The 17765-nt window shown below is 51.8% G+C and overlaps 3 protein-coding genes across 9 annotated transcripts in view; 2 read left to right on the top strand and 1 right to left on the bottom strand.

Annotated features, from left to right (window-relative positions):
- Positions 1-5740, bottom strand: part of NPRL3 (NPR3 like, GATOR1 complex subunit) — a 40592-nt gene extending 34852 nt beyond the window's left edge. For 3 of the 6 annotated variants that reach the window (XM_036083524.2, XM_036083526.2, XM_036083528.2), the window contains exons 1-2: positions 5001-5739; positions 457-526 (exon numbers count right to left, since the gene is read on the bottom strand). In XM_036083524.2, the coding sequence (XP_035939417.1) occupies positions 457-526; positions 5001-5118 (188 nt within the window). In that variant the 5' untranslated portion in view covers positions 5119-5739. Of the gene's footprint in view, positions 1-456; positions 527-5000 lie in introns of all 6 variants that reach the window. The other 3 variants (XM_036083523.2, XM_036083525.2, XM_036083527.2) reach the window with 2 other exon arrangements.
- Positions 5741-14054: 8314 nt separating this feature from the next.
- HBZ (hemoglobin subunit zeta) lies at positions 14055-15473 on the top strand. 2 transcript variants are annotated; one of them, XM_078075051.1, is made up of 3 exons: positions 14055-14176; positions 14902-15106; positions 15247-15473. In XM_078075051.1, exons 1-3 carry the CDS (start codon positions 14082-14084, stop codon positions 15373-15375), a joined length of 429 nt encoding a protein of 142 aa, XP_077931177.1. In that variant the 5' UTR covers positions 14055-14081; the 3' UTR covers positions 15376-15473. The 2 variants fall into 2 exon arrangements, with proteins under 2 accessions (XP_077931177.1, XP_077931176.1); XM_078075050.1 differs by lacking the exon at positions 14055-14176 and having other exon boundaries at positions 14682-15106.
- Positions 15474-16120: 647 nt separating this feature from the next.
- Positions 16121-16920, top strand: HBM (hemoglobin subunit mu). Its single transcript, XM_036083565.2, has 3 exons — positions 16121-16248; positions 16414-16618; positions 16727-16920. The coding sequence occupies exons 1-3, from the start codon at positions 16157-16159 to the stop codon at positions 16853-16855; spliced, it is 426 nt and encodes a 141-aa protein (XP_035939458.1). The 5' UTR covers positions 16121-16156; the 3' UTR covers positions 16856-16920.
- The last annotated feature ends 845 nt before the right edge of the window (positions 16921-17765 follow it).

Raw genomic sequence — 17765 nt, 5'->3', positions numbered from 1 at the left:
GGGAGCACACACAGGAAGGAACAAGACCTGCCTTTCATCTATGCCCTAAAAGAGCGAGGGTACATCAGCCCTGGCTCTCAGCCCACAGCACCACCTGAACAGGCTGCGCTGCACCCAGGCCCCTCCATGTGACCCTGGGGACATGCCTGAGGAGTCGGGTCTGAGGACAGCACTGGGGTCTGCTCTCCCCCCTGTTCCTCTCACAGAAGACAAACGTTCTCTCCGGCCTCGTCTGTTCTCCAGTCTGTTTTACCAACCAACCAGTTCCACAGCTGGAACATGCGACCACACTATGCAGCAAGTCAGGCACTGGCAATACAATTCCCAGCTCTGCAAAACCTGAAACACCCACCAAATGGAAAAAAGGACACCAGGTTTCTCACAGGAGAAAACCTCTGGGTCAACAGGCCTGGGGGCAGGACTAGCCCCATCTCAGCGTGACTGCAAAGCCCTTACCTGGAATCACCATCCTGGTCGTCCGCATGGTCTCCAGTGTTGTTGACGGCATATCTGCTACGAGGCTTATCTGAGTGAGGGCAAAAAGGGGAGAGTGGCTGAGAAATCAGGATCCGTCCACCTACCGGGGGATGGTGGATGCATTAAAAGTGATGGGAGTCTAAAATGTGGTATATATACACAATGGCCATAAAAAGGAACGGAGTTCTAATACATGTTAGAACATGGAGAACTTGAAAACATTATGCTAGGTGAAGGAAACCAGACACAAAAAGACAAATACTACACCTATATGAAATATCTGCAGTGGCGGGACGCCTGGGTGGCTCAGTTGGTTAAGCAACTGCCTTCGGCTCAGGTCATGATCCTGGAGCCCCGGGATCGAGTCCCACATCAGGCTCCCTGCTCGGCAGGGAGTCTGCTTCTCCCTCTGACCCTCCCCCCTCTCATGCTCTCTCTCTCTCATTCTCTCTCTCAAATAAATAAATAAAAATATTAAAAAAAAAAAAAAGAAAGAAATATCTGCAGTGGGCAAACTCACAGAGACAGAAAATAGATTAGAGGTTACCAGAGACTGAGAACAGGGGAAACAGGGTTATTGCTTAATGGTTACAAATTTCAGTTTGGGGTGATGAAAAATTCTGAAACTACACAGTGATGATAGTTGCATAACAGCGAATTAATTATGGTGAATGTAACTGATGTTACTGAATTGTAAACTTAAAAATGGTTAAAATGGCCAATTTTATGTTACATATTTTTTACCATAACAAAAATTTTCTCAAAAAAGTTATGGTTTCCAGGGTGACTGGATGGCTCAGTCAGTGAAGTGACCGACTCTTGGTTTCAGCTCAGGTCATGATCTCACTGTCCTGAGATTGCTCCATGCTCAGTGGGGAGTCCACTTGAAGATTCTCTCCCTCTGCCCCTCCCTCCCTTCCCATGCTCACGCCCTCTACCAAATAATTTTTTTAAAGATTTTATTTACTTATTTGAGAGAAAGAGTGAGCTAGAGAAAGCACACAAGCAGGGGGAGGAGCAGAGGGAGAGGGAGAAGCAGACTCCACTGAGCAGGGAGCCCCACAGCCCCGGGCCTTGATCCCAGATCCCAGGGATCATGACCTGAGCCGAAGGCAGACACTTAACCAACTGAGCCACCCAGGCACCCCATCAAATAAATGTTTTTTAAAAAGTTATATTTTCTAAGAAGTTATGATAACAGCAAATGTTTTTGCTACTGTAGTTTCTTTTTAAAAAAAAGGTTTACACATATGCACACACACAGACCCTCTCAGTATATGATGACAACTAGGTCAGAAAAAGCATAGGCTAAAGAAAGAATTTTTAAATGTCCATATGCCAATATCCTTCACATACCTTACCAGAGTAATAAAGACCCTGGGATGAACTTAAGAAGTTCATCACAAGCAAGAGGTCCATGAGGAAAATCAGAAATGCTAGCAAGGGAGACACGAACAAAAAGAAGACATGCTATGCCCTTGAGTAGGGGGGATGAACACAAAGATGCCACTTGTTCCCAGTTAACCCATCCATTTAACATGACTCTCACAACGACATCAACAGTTTGGGAGTAGGGCCCAATACATTCAGTACTAATAATGTTCCAAGGGAACAGTAAGCACAAACAGCCTGGATAATGCTGAAAAAGAGAAGTAATGGTAAGTGACTAATCCTATCTGAAAGTATAACACAGTGTAAAGTTACAGTAATTCACCGGTGTGGAACCCACATCACTGGGAGAAATAAGAAAGGTCAAAATAAACTCAAATAAACATGGAATTTAGTGTGTGATAAAGGAGAAGAATCAATCAGGGAAGGAAGAGAAAATTATGGTGGCTCCTGAACCAACCACTCTGCAGCGGTGGGGCCCCACGTCCCCACACCCCTCCTCACTCAGCACAGCACCTGCTCACAGCGCTCCTGGACATGCACAAACAACTCTTGCAAGTGTGAAGAAGACACCAACTCCTAGCAGGAGCCTCCACCTTACACAAGATAAACACATTTAAAAAACAAGATAATAGGGGCGCCTGGGTGGCTCAGTCGTTAAGCATCGGCCTTCCGCTCGGGTCATGATCCCAGGGCCCTGGGATCGAGCCCCACATCGGGCTCCCTGCTCAGAGGGAAGCCTGCTTCTCCCTCTCCCACTCCCCCTGCTTGTGTTCCTGCTCTTGCTATCTCTCTCTGTCAAATAAATAAAGTCTTAAAAAAAAACAAAAAAAAACAAAAAACCAAGATAATAAATAGGAGAAAGGAAAACTCGAGAGTCTCTTATTTCTTTTTGTTCATAATCTTGGAGAGCAGAAGGCCTTCCTACGTTTAACAAAACTCAGACACCACAAAAGAACAGAATAAAAACTTGACTCCATAAAAACTAAAACTCTATGTAGCAAGAACTACGCAGAGGCAAACTGGCTAAGAACATACGGCTTTGTCACAAAGGCCTATTTTTACCCTAGATATATAAAGAGCCCCTTCAAATCTATAGGGAAAAACTCAACCCACAATGAAATTAGGCGAAGGTTATGAGTAAGCTGTACACTAAAAAGGAAATCCAAATAGCTCTGAAAAGAGGAAAATATGCTCACTCTCAGTCATAACACACATGTGCATCAAAATTACTTTCAGGACACCTGGGTGGCTCAATTGGTTAAGCATCCAACTCTTGAGTTCGGCTCAGGTCATGCTCTCAGGGTTGTGAGATCGAGCCCTGCATTGGGCTCCATGCTGAACACAGAGCCTGCTTGGGGTTCTCTCTCCCTCTGCCCCCCTCCCCCCACCCCCACTGCATGCCCACTCGCTCACGGGCCATCTCTCTCCCCCTCTCTCAAAACACAAAACAAAAACCCAGAAAACCACTTTCAGACATAACTTTTCACCCCTCTCATTAACAAAGATAGAAAAATCTGATTTACTAAAAATAAATATGTTCGTTATCCCCTAGATCCAACCATCCCACTTCGGGGAATTGATCCCATATTCTGAAAAATGATACTGTATACGGCAAAGACATTCACATTGTTTGTATTAGCCAAAGTTTGGAAGCAACTTAAATGCCCATCAACAGAGAGACTAAATAAATAAATCACAGTATGTTCATCCCATGATTCTGATCGTGATTCCAAATCTATATCCAAGATGTAAAGTGAATATGGAAACAACAGAGCAGAACTGTGTGTATCATGTGTTCACTTCTGCTTAGAAAATAAAGCACGTGGGTGCGCCTGGCTGGCTCAGTCAGAAGAGCATGGGACGCCTGACCTCAGGGTCCTGGGTTCAAGCCCCACACGGGGTGTAGCGATCACTAAAAATAAAACTTTTTAAAAAGCACATAATTTTAAAAAGAAAAGAAAATGTGTGGGACGCCTGGGTGGCTCAGATGGTTAAGCGTCTGCCTTTGGCTCAGGTCACGATCCCAGGGTCCTGGGATCGAGTCCCGCATCGGGCTCCCTGCTAGGCGGGGAGCCTGCTTCTCCCTCTGCCGCTGCCTCTCTCCATCTCTCTCTCTGACTCTCATGAATAAATAAATAAAACAAAACAAAACAAAACAAAAAGAAAAGAAAATGTGTACACATGCTTGTATTTACACAGAAGGTTCTGGGAAAACGCACAGGAAAATGGTAACAGCACCTGCCCGTACAAGGAAAAAGGAGTGGCTGGGGTTCAAAGGTGGGAAAGGATGTTCCTTTCATCTACACCCCTTTGTACCTTTAAAACTGTGTCCCATGCTAACAAATCTAAAAGTAATTTTAAAACAAAACATAAATGAGGAACTGCACCTTCATAATTGTGAAAAAGTGCGAGTAACCTAAACGTCTGTCCCCAGGGAAAGGGTATGTGAGTGAGGGGGATCTTTTTATTTTTTTTTATTTTTTTTTAAGATTTTATTTATTTGCGAGAGAGAGAATGAGAGACAGAGAGCATGAGAGGGAGGAGGGTCAGAGGGAGAAGCAGACTCCCTGCTGAGCAGGGAGCCCGATGTGGGACTCGATCCCGGGACTCGATCCCGGGACTCCAGGATCATGTCCTGAGCCGAAGGCAGTCGCTTAACCAACTGAGCCACCCAGGCGCCCGGGGGATCTTTTTATACACTGGAAGTGCTCCAAGGAAAAGAGAGCGCCTGCAGAACAATACATTCTATACGTAGCTGCACGGGGGGACAAGTGCCAAAAGGGCAGGTGGTTACCCCCGCGATGGCGAAGGAGCAGAACTGCGGGCGGGGGGAGGGTCCGAAGAACACTTGACCTGAATCTGTACTTTCACATTTTTTTCAAGCTTAATACATTCACACGATGCTTATATATATTCTTAAAGGGCTGGAGACATGGCTGAATGTTGGCAACAGTGGCTTGGGCATGTTGAATTACGAGGGATTTTTCTCTGGTTTTAATTTTCCGTACTTTCCAAATACTCTGCATGCAGCAGGCATCGGCTACATCCTCGGGAAAAGAAGAAAGTCAAGGACTTCCATTTGAACGTGCGAGGCGGGGAGGGCAGGGGGGTCTCCGCCCGCGCTCACTTACTTGTCTGGGACGCCGGGTGCTCCTGGCTTCTCTGGAAGGGGTACCTGAACAACAGCTTATTGCCCCTGCTGCCCGAGCTCACCAGAATCACGCTGATGGGGCTGGTGTTGTCGCCCATCCTGCCGTGGGCGGAGGCGGGCGGGGGGCCCCGAGGAGGACGGGCCCGGACCGGGTGGGGACGGGGAGAGGCCGGAGGGGGCGGAAGGAGCCGGGACCGGGTGGGGACGGGGACGGCGAGGGACACGGAGGGGGCCGGAAGGGCGGAGGCGGCCCGGGGGCCTGAGGAGGACCGGCCGGGACCGGGTGGGGACGGGGAGGGGCCCGGGGCGGAGGCGGGCCGGGACCGGGTGGGGACGGGGACGGGGAGGGACACGGAGGGGGCCGGAGGGGGCGGAGGCGGGCCGAGGGCCCTGAGGAGGACCGGCCGGGACCGGGCAGGACGGGGAGGGGGGCGGAGGAGGCGGAGGCGGGCCGGGGGCCCCGAGGAGGATGCGCCGGGGGCGGGAGGAGGAGAACCTGAGGAGGATGGGCCGGAGGGCGGGAGGCTCGGGGGACGACGCGCCCAGGGCGGGGCTGAAGGGGCCTGACCAGGACGCGCCCAAGGCCGTGGAAACGTGGGGCGCCGGGAGCCAGGCGGACGGGACCCCCGGAGCTTCCAAACCCACGAACCACCACCCACGTCCTGGCAAGTTCGCAACACCTCCGCGACACGGCCAAGCAACAGCGCAGAAGGCGCCTGCGCGCGGACAGGGGCCGTCGGCGCAGGCGCAGGCGACCTGTGCGCACGCGCGGGGGGGGGCGCTCGGGATGTTGGGCGCATGCGCGGGCCGTGTACTTCCCGCGTGGGGCAAAGGGACCCACCCACCAGCGTGAATGGGAAAGTAACACTTTCTTTGAGCAGGAAGTTTAGACTTAAGACATGTAAAGAACTAAAGGAAAAAAGGAAAAACAAAAAAACAAAAAAAACTCTTCAATGAATGGATCATAGACCTAAATGTAAGAGCTAACAGTATAAAACTCTTACAAGAAAACGTAAGAGTAAACCCTCCGGTTCTTGGGCTAGGTAAGGGTTCTCAGATAAGACACCAAATGCTCAAGCAACTAAAGAAAAAAATTAAGTGGACTTACCAAATTAAAACCTTCTGTGCTTCAAAGGGCACCACCAAAGAAAGTAAAAAGAGCACCCACAGAATGAGAGAAAATATTTGCAAATCATATAAGGGAATTGTATCCAGAATATATTAACAAAAACAAACTTACAGCTCATCAATAAAGACAACCAATTGAAAAATGGTCTTAGAGGGCGCCTGGCTGGCTCAGTCCGTAGTGTGTGAGTCTTGATCTCTGGGTCGTGATTTTGAGCCACACCTTGGGTGTAGAGATCCAATATATATATATATATATATATATATATATAACTAGATATGCTAGAAAGGAAGGGAGGGAGGGAGGGAGGAAGGAAGGAAGGAAGGAAGGAAGGAAGAGAAAAGTGGGCAAAGGATGTGAAAGGACATTTCTCCAAAGAATACAGACAAATGTCCAGTAAGCTCATGAAAGGATGCTCCACATCATTACTCATTAGGGAAATGCAAATCAAAGCCAAAAACAGATACCACTTCACACCCACTAGGACGGCTGTAATCAGAAAGGCAAAATAACAAGTGTTGGCAAGCATGTGGAATTGAAATCTTGACACACTGTTGGCAAGAATGTAAAATGGTGCAGCCGCCGTGGAAAACAGGCAGTTCCTGAGAAAGGTTGGACACAGGGTTCCCATATGACACAACCATTACACTCCTAGGTGTAGACCCAAGAGAAATGAAAACATAAAGTCACTCAAAAACTTGTGTGTTCATAGCAACATCATTCACAGTAGCCACAAAGTACAAACAAGCCCAATGCCCATCCGCTGATGAATGGGTGAATAAAACGTGGTGTAATCCATACAATGAAATGACCATTCAGTCATAAAAATGAAGTACTGGTGTGTGAATGAACCTTGAAAATATACATGTTGTGTGGTTCCATTCATCTGAAATGTCCAGAGCAGGGTTATCTGAGAGAAAGAAAGTAGATCAGGCTGTTTAGGCCTGGGGGTTGGAGGGTATGGCTCCTTGGGTATGGAGTTTCTCTTGGGGTGATGAAAATGTTCTAAAATTGATTGTGGTGATGGTTGCACAACCCTCTGAATGTACTAAAACACCCTGAACTGCACACTTTATTTTAAAAAAGATTTTATGGGGGCGCCTGGGTGGCTCAGTCGTTAAGCGTCTGCCTTCGGCTCAGGTCGTGATCCCAGCGTCCTGGGATCGAGCCCCGCATCGGGCTCCCTGTTCCACGGGAAGCCTGCTTCTCCCTCTCCCACTCTCCCTGCTTGTGTTCCTGCTCTCGCTGTCTCTCTCTCCGTCAAATAAATAAATAAAATCTTTAAAAAAAAAATAAAAATAAAAATAAAAAAGATTTTATGTATTTTATTTATTTTAGAGAGAGAGCATGCACACATGGGTGAGCAGGGGAAGGGGCAGAGGGGAAGGAGAGCGGGAGGGAGAGGGACAAGCAGACTCCATACTGAGTGTAGAGCCCATCTCGGGACTCAGTCTCTCAACCCAGAGATCATGACCTGAGCCAAAATCAAGAGTCAGTCGCCCATCCAGTTGAGCCACCCAGGCGCCTCCGAACTGCACACTTTAAATGAGTGAATGAGTGAAGTGCATGCTATGTGAATTATATCTCAATACAGCTGCAAAAGGAGTGTGTAATATCCTTCCTCCCACTTTATTCTTCATTTCTAAAATGGTTTCGGTTATTCTAGTTCCTTGGCCTTTCCATGTGAATTTTAGAGTCAGCCAAAGAGGTATCTGCACAAAATCCTGCTGGACTTTTTAGAATCAGAAGCAAATGTTTCCTCTACAGGGAGTTTTGATCACAGATATTTTCCTGAACTATTCGTAGAGAAAATTTGGTTTAGACAAGCCCTGTGAAATGGAAAACATGTGCCTAAATGTCAGCCAGTATTGACCACCTTCTGTGTGCGGGACACTGTGCTGGCGTTTTAGTCGTGTTGTGGCGCTCATTTCTTCCATGCCCGAGATGTGAGATGGTGAGGTCTTCAGGGGTTGAGGGCAGGGGCAGCGTCTGATGGATGCTCAGCTCAGCAGACAAGGTCGGGGTCTCTCCCTGGCTGCAGGTACCTCTGTGTGTCCTGGAGGTGAAGTCCACCTTCCCAGAAGCTCTTTCCAACACTGCCTGGGTCCTTCTCCATCCTGGTCTCTCCCTTATTTACATTTCACAGCTGCCCCCTCTCCTTATGAGGCAAGGTTCCCCTCTCCTAGGGGTGTACCCACCCTCCCCTGGCTTTCTGATTGTTTGCCAATTGTCCTGGGCCATGCCGCTGCCGACCCCAGAGGGCTCTAGGGTGTCTGCCTGGAGTGTGGTGGTGCCTCTGTGGGTCCATTCCAGACTGAGATGAGCCCAGCCCTCCTTGGTCGTCTCTTGCTGTCGCTTGGTTCAGAAGGCACGTGGGCCTACAGTAAGGGTGTGTGGCTGTGCCCAAAGCTTCCGCTTCTAGAAAGGAGAGAGATGGGGGAGGCAGGGAGAGAGACAGAGATAAGCAGACAGACTGGCAAAGAAAACAGAATGAGTGAGTGAGAAAGAAGAGACGGAGGGTCAGAGGGAAGGTCAGGCAGAGGCAGGGAGTCTGGAGGCCTGGGGTGAAGCACAGAGAAGGGATGTGCCTCCAGCTGTGGTGTGTGGACACTGCAGGGCTGCCCTGTCTCCTCACAGAAGGTAATGACCGTGGACCCCGGGATGGCACTCCCAGGCAGCTGCCTCCTAGGGGGGATGGTCCTCACCGCCCATCAGGCCTCAGGGCCTCCTCTCCCTCCTGGCAGAAACTCCACCCGATCCTTGGCCTCAACAAGGAGAGGGAGCCACTGGAGGCCTCTTTGTTCCTGAAACTTCCAAGCCCCACAAACCGTTGTGATGGGCAAACATCCCATTATTATTTTTTTTTTTTTTTACTTTTTTTCGTTGTGAAATATATACAGGCCACCAAATAAAATAAAGATTTTATTTATTTATTTGAGAGAGAGAGCAAGTGAGAGAGCAAGCAGGAGGCGGGGCAGGGGGCGGGGGAGGGGAGAGGGGCAGAGGGGGAGAGAGAAACAGACCCGCTCTGAGCAGGGAGCCCAACGCGGGGCTCGATCCCAGGACCCCGGGATCATGACCCGAGCCAAAGGCAGACACTTAACCGACTGAGCCACCCAGGAGCCCCTGACTCCACTCTCTTAATCCTCTTTATGGTTGAACAGTTTATCATTTTAATGTAGTCAAATTTAGTTATTTTTTGGTCCTATTTAAAAATATTGCACCCTCGGGCGCCTGAGTGGCCAGTCGTTAAGCGTCTGCCTTCGGCTCAGGTCATGATCCCAGGGTCCTGGAATCGAGTCCCACGTCGGGCTCCCTGCTCAGCGGGAGGCCTGCTTCTCCCTCTCCCACTCCCCCTGCTTGTGTTCCGGCTCTCGCTACCTCTCTCTCTGTCAAATAAATAAATAAAATCTTTTAAAAAATAAATAAATAAATAAAAATATTGCACCCTCTATTTACAAAAGCCAATGGATGAATGAATAAACAAATTATGGTATTTCCATTCAATGAGATATTATTTAGCCATAAAAATAAAGCACTGGGGGCACCTGGGTGGCTCAGTTGGTTGGGCGTCTGCCTTCGGCCCAGGTCATGATCTCAGAGTTCTGGGATCAGGTCCTGCCTCGGGCTCTCTGCTCGGCGGGGAGTCTGCTTCTCCCTCTGACTCTCCCTGTGTGCTATCTCTCTTTCAAATAAATAAATAAAAATCTTTTTTAAAAAATAAAGCACCAGCACCTGCTCCAGCACGGATGAACCTTGAGAACATTATACTAAGCGAAAGAAGTCAGACACCCAAGACCACATGTGTACGATTCCATTTACAGGAAGAGTCCAGACAGGCAAGTCCCTTCAGATAGAAAGCAGATGAGTGGGTGCCAGGGGCTGGGGTGGGGGGAATGGGGAGCGAATGCGTAAAGGGTACTGAGTTTCCTTTTGGGATGATGAAAATACTCTGGAACTAGACAGTGAGGATGGCTGCACACCACGGTGAATATACAAAATGCCACTGAATTGTTCACTTTGGAATGATTAATTTTGCATTCTGCTAATTTTACCTCGATTTTCTAAAAAGTGAAATAAGTGTTGTGAGGTGAAGAGAGCCTTCCATGTTAGCTTTCTAAGAACTTTACTGTTTGGTCTTTCAAGTCGGGCAACAGTCCACCCGGGACTGGTCTTGCGTGTGAGGTGAGGTGAGGTGTGGTTTTAGCTGACATTTGTCATGTGCTGTCTGAATTCTGGGTACAGCACCAAACACTCTCCGTGTTGGGTGTTTGGCCCTCACAGCTCTCTGTGGGAGAAGTTTTCTTTTATTATCATTACATGCTTTAAGATAAGGAAATTGAGGCTCAGGAGGGTTATGAATTGTTCAAAGGTTCAGTGAAGGAGGGAACCAGCCCCAGTGGGTAGAGGGGACCTAGGTTTGGTGTGGGCCAGATTGCTGGCTCTTTGGGACTCAGGCAAGTCTCTTCAGTCTCTGGGCCTGGGTTCTCCCACCTGTGACACAAGGAGCCTGAGCTTGGGCAGCACTCCGGGACATTGAGACCTGCTGGACTTGGCTGAACACCAAGCCCTGGGCTCACACAGAGCTTGTGTAGTTGGCAGTGAGCTCAGAGGGATCCTGGTGACTCCGCAGAAGGCCGTGATGGGGTCCAGAGACCTTCCCCTGAGAGCAGCTCCTGGGTGGCCCTGGCCAGGCTAATTAACCTTGTAAACCCCAGTTCCACATTAGCAACCACTCAGGTGGGGGTTAAAAACAGCCCCCACTTCACTACTAGGAGGGAAAATTTGTTACCATAGGACCTCAGGACATGGCAGCGTGAACTCAAGATTCTTGTAGTACTATTGTGAGTGGGTGATTCTTTCTGGGCAGGAGCACTGTGGCTGAGAAGGTGGAGAGGTCAAGGTGGGTGCAAGATAGGGAATGTGAGCCCCGCCTGGCCCTCTGACAGACAGTGACAGCTCTATGGGGCCCAGAACAAGTGGCAGGACTGATAAGGCCTGACTAGCCAAGTGGCCTCCTAGCCCTGTCCAGGGAGCACCCGGGTTGTGTGGAAGGGTCAGGAATTTTGGTTTCCAAGAATCCAGTTCCTTTCAAAAAAGTAGGTTACTAAGCAGAGTTATTAAAGTGTAAAATGAGGATGTAGAGGCATGGGGTGTTAACAGGGAAGTTTGAGGACATAAGCAAAGGTTGGCCCTGGGCACATCATTGTCTGGGAAACTGTGAGGGCTTTGAGCTAGGACCACACTTAGAGACCACCTGCTCCCAATCCTGTCACAGATGGGGAGGCCCAATGCAGGGCCAGCCTACCCTCCGGTCCCTCCAGCTGCCAACACCAGACTGGACTGGCCAGGGAGTGACAATGTGCTCTGACTTCTGTAATAGCCCAATGAGGCAGACCAATGAGGGTGGTGTGGGATTCAGACCTCTGCTCTCTCCAGTCCAGCCCTGGATAGCCCTGCACCTAAGCCCTGCTAGGGCAGCCGGGGAAGGGATGCATCTGGGGTCTCTGTGGCCTGGGTCCTGGTGGTTCCCTTTACCTTTCATGGATTCCAATCTCATTAGTGGTAAGATACTAACCATATAGCCAGAAAAATAAACAACAAATGCTCTTATGAAGGCTGCTAGCAGGAAGCAGGCCCTGTGGGGGTGATTGGAAAATTCTGGGTTCCTCCAAGTCTGGGCCTTCCCCCAGCCCAGGGACAGCCACTGGACATCAGACCTCCTCCTCCAAGTCCTGGGGTCATGAGACTGCCCAATGGGGCAGCAGCATGGTCAGGGAAATTGGAGGAAGGAGGCCTGCGCCAGAGTCCTGGACCTCATATGTGGGTACTCGCAGATTCTCAGTGCCCCTGTAGAGAGACCCCCATGACCTCAGCTGGCTCTTCCCCCAGACAGAGGTTTCCCCTTCCCCATCATCCCAGCTCCCTCAGGCTCACCTCCTGCTGCTGCACCCTTATTTCCTTTCTAGGGATGTTCCTGGTAACTGTAGGAGAACTCAGAAACCTTCTGATTATACATAAAACCAAAACATATGAGACTAGGAAAAAGGCTCACAGAATCAGTAATAAAGGGTGACTATCCCTCAAAAAGAAGAACACACCCAAACCACCAAAGAAGGACAAACAACCCATAGGGAAAGCAATAAGGTGATTCTCAGACACTGGCAAATAATCAAGTGATGCAATTCTCCACCTCAGTAATAATCAGAGAAATGCAACATAAAATAAGACAGCATTTTTCTTTTTGGAAATTTTGGAAAAAAATAAAATCAATGCTATGCAGCCCCACACAGGGCTATGTGTTTGTTGGTAATGTCTGAGACATTCCCAATGTGTACAAGTTTCATGCTGGTGTGCCTACCCACAGGTCTACCAGGAATCAGGTTTGGTGCAACAGGTGACTTCAGCAGGAAGTCAAAGTGAGGTGAGAAAGACTTCACTACTGTTACTTCCTGGGGAAGACCGGAATGGGGTATAGGGGGTGCTTTCATTGATTTTTTAGAAACAGCTGTAATTAGATACAATTCACATAACATGCATTTCATTCATCTAAAGTGTGCAGTTCAGGGTGTTTTAGTACATTCGGAGGGTTGTGCAACCATCACCACAATCAATTTTAGAACATTTTCATCACCCCAAGAGAAACTCCATACCCAAGCAGCCACACCCTCCAATCCCCGGGCCTAAACAGCCTGATCTACTTTCTTTCTCTGTAGATAACCCTGCTCTGGACATTTCAGATGAATGGAACCACGCAACATGTGTATTTTCAAGTTCATTCACACATCAGTATTTCATTTTTATGACTGAATACTATTTCATTGTATGGATTAGACCACGTTCTATTCACCCATTCATCAGCTGATGGGCATTGGGCTTGTTTGCATTTTGTGGCTACTGTGAATGATGTTGCTATGAACACAAGTTTTTGAGTGACTTTATGTTTTCATTTCTCTTGGGTCTACACCTAGGAGTGGAATGGCTGTGTCATATGGGAACCCTGTGTCCAGGCTTTCTCGGGAACTGCCTGTTTTCCACGGCACAATTTTACATTCTCGCCAACAGTGTGTCAAGATTCCAATTCCACATGGAGGGTGAGACTGCAAAGGGGCAGCATGTGGGAGTTTTTTTGGGGGGGTGATAGAGCTGCTGTATGTCCTGATTGTGGGGGTGGTGAATGAATTTATACATGTGTCAAAATTCACCGAGCAGTACACTGAAGAAAGTCAATTTTGTTTTATGTTAAAATAAAATGTAAAGGAGTATTTGCCTCATTATGTTACAACGATAATGTGGTGAGCAATCCTGCAACCCCTAATAGCACATGATATGAGAAGAATCCTTTTAGTAATCTGACACTTCACCCAGCTTTTCAGAGGACCGTCAGTACATCTCTGCTCAGCAATAGGTGAGCAAAACCATTGCTTTCTCAAGGAAACCCAGGGATCACAGAACCAGAGGGAGAGGAGACGGACATGTGGCCAGGCTGTGCTAGCCACAGGATCCCCCCAAGGAGCACTGCAGGCAGAACACGTCATGTTCCAGCCTGAGCACGGTGTGTGTTGAGCTAATCCTGGCTTCCCCCATTCTGTGATTCTGAAATGAAGGAGGAGAGTCAGAGCTGGGCTACAAACACAAGCATGGCCTCCTGGGCTGGCTGGGCCCCTATCACTTCAGGACTGTGGTCAGGCTGTGGCCAACACCCCCTCTAAGGCCCTGGGTAGGAGTGGGTGGCCCCTCACCCCACCAGTGCCACCAGCCCCTGACCACCCACCCTCACTGGGTCTGATAAGAGACCCCACCCCCACAGCCCTCTCCCCTCTCCAGACCAATGGCCACAGCCCAGCCCCCACCCTGGCTCCGTGTATATAAAGGGATCCTGGGGGTCGAGCACCACAGAGGCCTGTCCTAAGCACGCCCAGCTCAGCTACCACCATGTCTCTGACCAAGGCAGAGAGGACCATCATCCTGTCCATGTGGGACAAGATCTCCACTCAGGAGGATGCCATTGGCACTGAGGCCCTGGAGAGGTGAGTGCCAGATGGGCTGGGATGGAGCCAGGTAGGTGACGGTGTGGGGCCAGGGAGGACAGGGGCCAGCGAGGAGAGACCAGTGAGGAGGGAAGATGAACTGCATGGACTTCTGGCTGACCCTATGCTCACTGAGGCCTGAGCAGGGACAGGCCCAGGATCTTCCCAGAGGAGCACGGATGTGTTTCTTCCAAGGCCTCAAGTGCCTAAGGAGGCAGTCAAGAGACTACAAGCACTAACATCAGGGTTTCTAATCCTGCGGGAAGGTGATCCCAGGTAGTTTCCCTGAAGAGATCTTCCTTGCCATAGGGCTGGAGAGGGCATTATTTCTGGCAGACCGTTCATCAGGAAGCCTGGTCAGGGGCTGGGAAGGGGGTTTCTGTGGCCAGACAAGAGGTGAAAAGGGGCTGGAGCCCTACAGTGGGTTTGCAGGGTCAACTGGGAGCAAGGAGACCTTGGAATAGGGCTGAGGTGGGGAGCAGGGGCAAGGTTGGGTGCTGGGAGGGTGTGGAGGCAGAGGGCCTCCAGACCATGGGACCGAGCTTGGGCGAGCGGCAGCAGTCTGAGAGCAAAGTGGGTGTCAAGAATGCGATGCAGCTGCTGAGCTGGCAGTCCCCGTGGCGAGGTCGCATTTGGGTCTTCAGGCTCAGGAAAGGAAGCAGGGATCTTGGGGAGGTGGACGGGAGGCCGCCCTCCTCTGGCACTCACACCATGCCTGCACGCAGGCTCTTCGCCAGCTACCCGCAGACCAAGACCTACTTTCCGCACTTCGACCTGCGCCCCGGCTCCGTGCACCTGCGCGTGCACGGTGCCAAGGTGGTGGCCGCCCTGGGCGATGCGGTCAAGAGCATCGACAACGTCGCGGGCGCCCTGGCCAAGCTGAGCGAGCTGCACGCCTACGTTCTGCGCGTGGACCCCGTCAACTTCAAGGTGGGCGAGGGGGCTGGGGTCCTGGCGGGGACGAGGAGCGCGGGAAGGAGCCGGGTCTCGGCCGAAGGTGCTCCGCCCCACCCCCAGAGCACGCGCTCCCGCACCCGGGCCGCTCACTGAGCCGCGCTCCCGCCCCTCAGCTCCTGTCCCACTGTCTGCTGGTCACCGTGGCCTCGCACTTCCCCGCCGACTTCACGGCCGACGCCCACACCGCCTGGGACAAGTTCCTGTCCATCGTGTCCTGCGTCCTGACCGAGAAGTACCGCTGAGCGCAGCCGCCCTACGGAGGGCGGACTGCGGCCCCTTTCCTGCCCCTGAACCTTCCGTAATTCCTCCCCGGATTCTCCAATAAATGGATGAGGACGGAGTGGCCCCTGCGTTCAGTATTGGCGGGAAAGGGGGGGAGTGAAAGAAAGCGAGAGCCGCAGGAATGCGGCCGACCCCCGTGTCACCAGCGGCTTGAAGGCCACCCCAAGGGTGCTGTGGGGCGATCCGTGCGCCTGCGGACCCCAGAGTCGGGAAGGGGCAGAGCAGGTCAAAGAGGCGTTTGCTCCTCTCCTGCTTCCCAAATCGCCCAAAGATTGTTGCTTTACTCAGCGTGTTGGGTGCGCGTCGGCGCTCGGGAGGCTTTTCCTCAAAGCCTGCTGTCATAGCTCCCGCGCTGCGGGGACCCATGATACGATCTCCCGTCCCGCGGGGAAAAGGGGGTTCCCTGCCCAGCGCTCTTTCTCCCAATCCCTCCACTGGCTCCCTCCTGGAGAGGTTCTAACTTTGCCCGCGCGGGAGTAATTCCAGATCCAGCTAAAGCCTGCAGCAAAAGCACGCACGCACAGCCGCGTGAGTCACTGCGGGCAAGCTGGGGCCCCGCCAGGCGGTGGCCTCCGCGGCGATCGGGACCTGGGCTGGAGACACTTCCCGGTGCTAGCCGAGGGTCCCCGCGTTCCCGCCGCCGTCCTGCAGATAAGGGCAGGCGGGGTGCCTGGGGTGTGGGGAGGCTATAAGGAGGCCGGCGCGGCGGGAGGGGCCCCCAGAGCACGCCCCGCCAGCGCCATGCTCAGCGCCCAGGAGCGCATCCAGGTGGCGCAGGTCTGGGACCTGATCGCCGGCCACGAGGCGTCCTTTGGGGCGGAGCTGCTGCTCAGGTGGGTTGAGGCGGGGTTTCCAGGCTCGCAGGGAGGCGGTCACAGGGGGTTGGGGCCGGAGTCCGAGGAGCGGCCGAAGCGGGAGATTTCCGGGTGTCTGGGCAGTGCAGGCGCTGGGAGGACCCCAGGCGGCCGCCCTCCTCACTCACCGACCTGCTCCGTCAGGCTCTTCACCGTCTACCCCAGCACCAAGAGCTACTTCAAGCACCTGGGCTTCTGCCCTGACGAGACTCAGCTGCTGACCCACGGACAACGCATGCTCGAGGCAGTGGGCGTGGCCGTGCAGCACATGGACAACCTGCGCGCGGCGCTGAGCCCGCTCGCCGACCTGCACGCGCAAGTGCTACGCGTGGACCCCTCCAACTTCCCTGTGAGCCCGCCCGGGCCTCCGTAGGGTTCGCGCGCGCGCAGCCGGGGTTGGGGCTGGACAGGGAATTGGCAAAGGCAGTCCCCCTTTCATCCGCCCCTTCTCCCGCAGCTGCTGATCCAGTGTTTCCAGGTGGTGCTGGCCTCCCACCTGCAGGGCGAGTTCACCGTAGAGATGCAGGCGGCATGGGATAAGTTCTTGACCGGCGTGGCGGTGGTGCTGACCGAGAAGTACCGCTGAGTCCCCTGCCCCGCCGGCTTAGATCTCTGTATGTCAATAAACAGGCCTCAAACGGCCGGACCCTGCGCGTGTGTGGTCTTTGGGGAGCGGGTGGGCTGAGGTTATTGCGCCTTGGCAGAGAACCTCCGGGTCCTGTGTGGAGCCTCCCGGAATCTTAGGGCGCGAACCCAGACCTCTGCGCACAAAGGAACAGGGGCCCAGGACTCTCAAATGGGGACAGTTCCTGGGTTGACATTCCCGGGTCTGGGCAGGGTGTGGATCCCCAAAGACTTGAACAAAACAATTGCCCTCCTGTGATGGGGAATTGGGGGGTGGGGGCAGGTGGGTGCTAAGATGAGGAAGGTTCTCAGGGTGAAGTTCATTTCCAACACACCCACGGTGACACACCGTTCACAAAGCACGTTTGCATTCATTCACTCATTCATTCATTCTCCCTCCATCCCTTCCGCTGGGGGCTACCAGCTGGAATCCTCACCTCTTTGGCAGACAAATGCAGGCACCTAGAACCAAGGGTCAAGTTCCTGGCCAGAGGTCAGAGTTAGGGGCCAGGACCCCTCTGACCTTCTTTGCTTCCTCCCCTCCCCCTGGCGCTCAGTCGGCAGTGAACTTTGCCCTAGCCAAGTTAGCCCCTTCCTCTGAATCTCCTGGGGTGGGGGACTGGGGTAGGAACTCCTGATGGCCACGATCAGGCAGACAGAGCAGGTTTCTAACCCCGTTCACACAACAGCTCTGTGATACTGGACATGTCCAGGAGCAATCTGATCCTAATGCATCCGATGTAAACACAAACAAACAAAAAGCTGACCCCTCGCTGGGTCTTTGAAATAATTTATAAGATCATAAAGCAGGGTCAGTACCTGGCAGGCCCAGGGCCACCCAACCTCCACTCCAGCCCCAGCCAAACCTTTCA

Source organism: Halichoerus grypus, chromosome 6 (assembly GCF_964656455.1).
Source record: "Halichoerus grypus chromosome 6, mHalGry1.hap1.1, whole genome shotgun sequence".
Lineage (NCBI taxonomy): Eukaryota > Metazoa > Chordata > Mammalia > Carnivora > Phocidae > Halichoerus > Halichoerus grypus.
The sequence above is the reverse complement of the archived record's forward strand: the minus strand, read 5'-3'. Positions and strand labels throughout refer to the sequence as shown.

Bases quoted from the DNA above. Each gene is read 5' to 3' on its own strand.
- HBZ (XM_078075050.1), top strand. From the start codon at position 14,708: ATGGGACCGAGCTTGGGCGAGCGGCAGCAGTCTGAGAGCAAAGTGGGT. The intron at 15,107-15,246 runs GTGGGCGAGGGG...CCCGCCCCTCAG, and splicing joins TGGACCCCGTCAACTTCAAG to CTCCTGTCCCACTGTCTGCT.
- HBM (XM_036083565.2), top strand. From the start codon at position 16,157: ATGCTCAGCGCCCAGGAGCGCATCCAGGTGGCGCAGGTCTGGGACCTG. The intron at 16,249-16,413 runs GTGGGTTGAGGC...CTGCTCCGTCAG, and splicing joins GGGGCGGAGCTGCTGCTCAG to GCTCTTCACCGTCTACCCCA. The intron at 16,619-16,726 runs GTGAGCCCGCCC...CTTCTCCCGCAG, and splicing joins TGGACCCCTCCAACTTCCCT to CTGCTGATCCAGTGTTTCCA.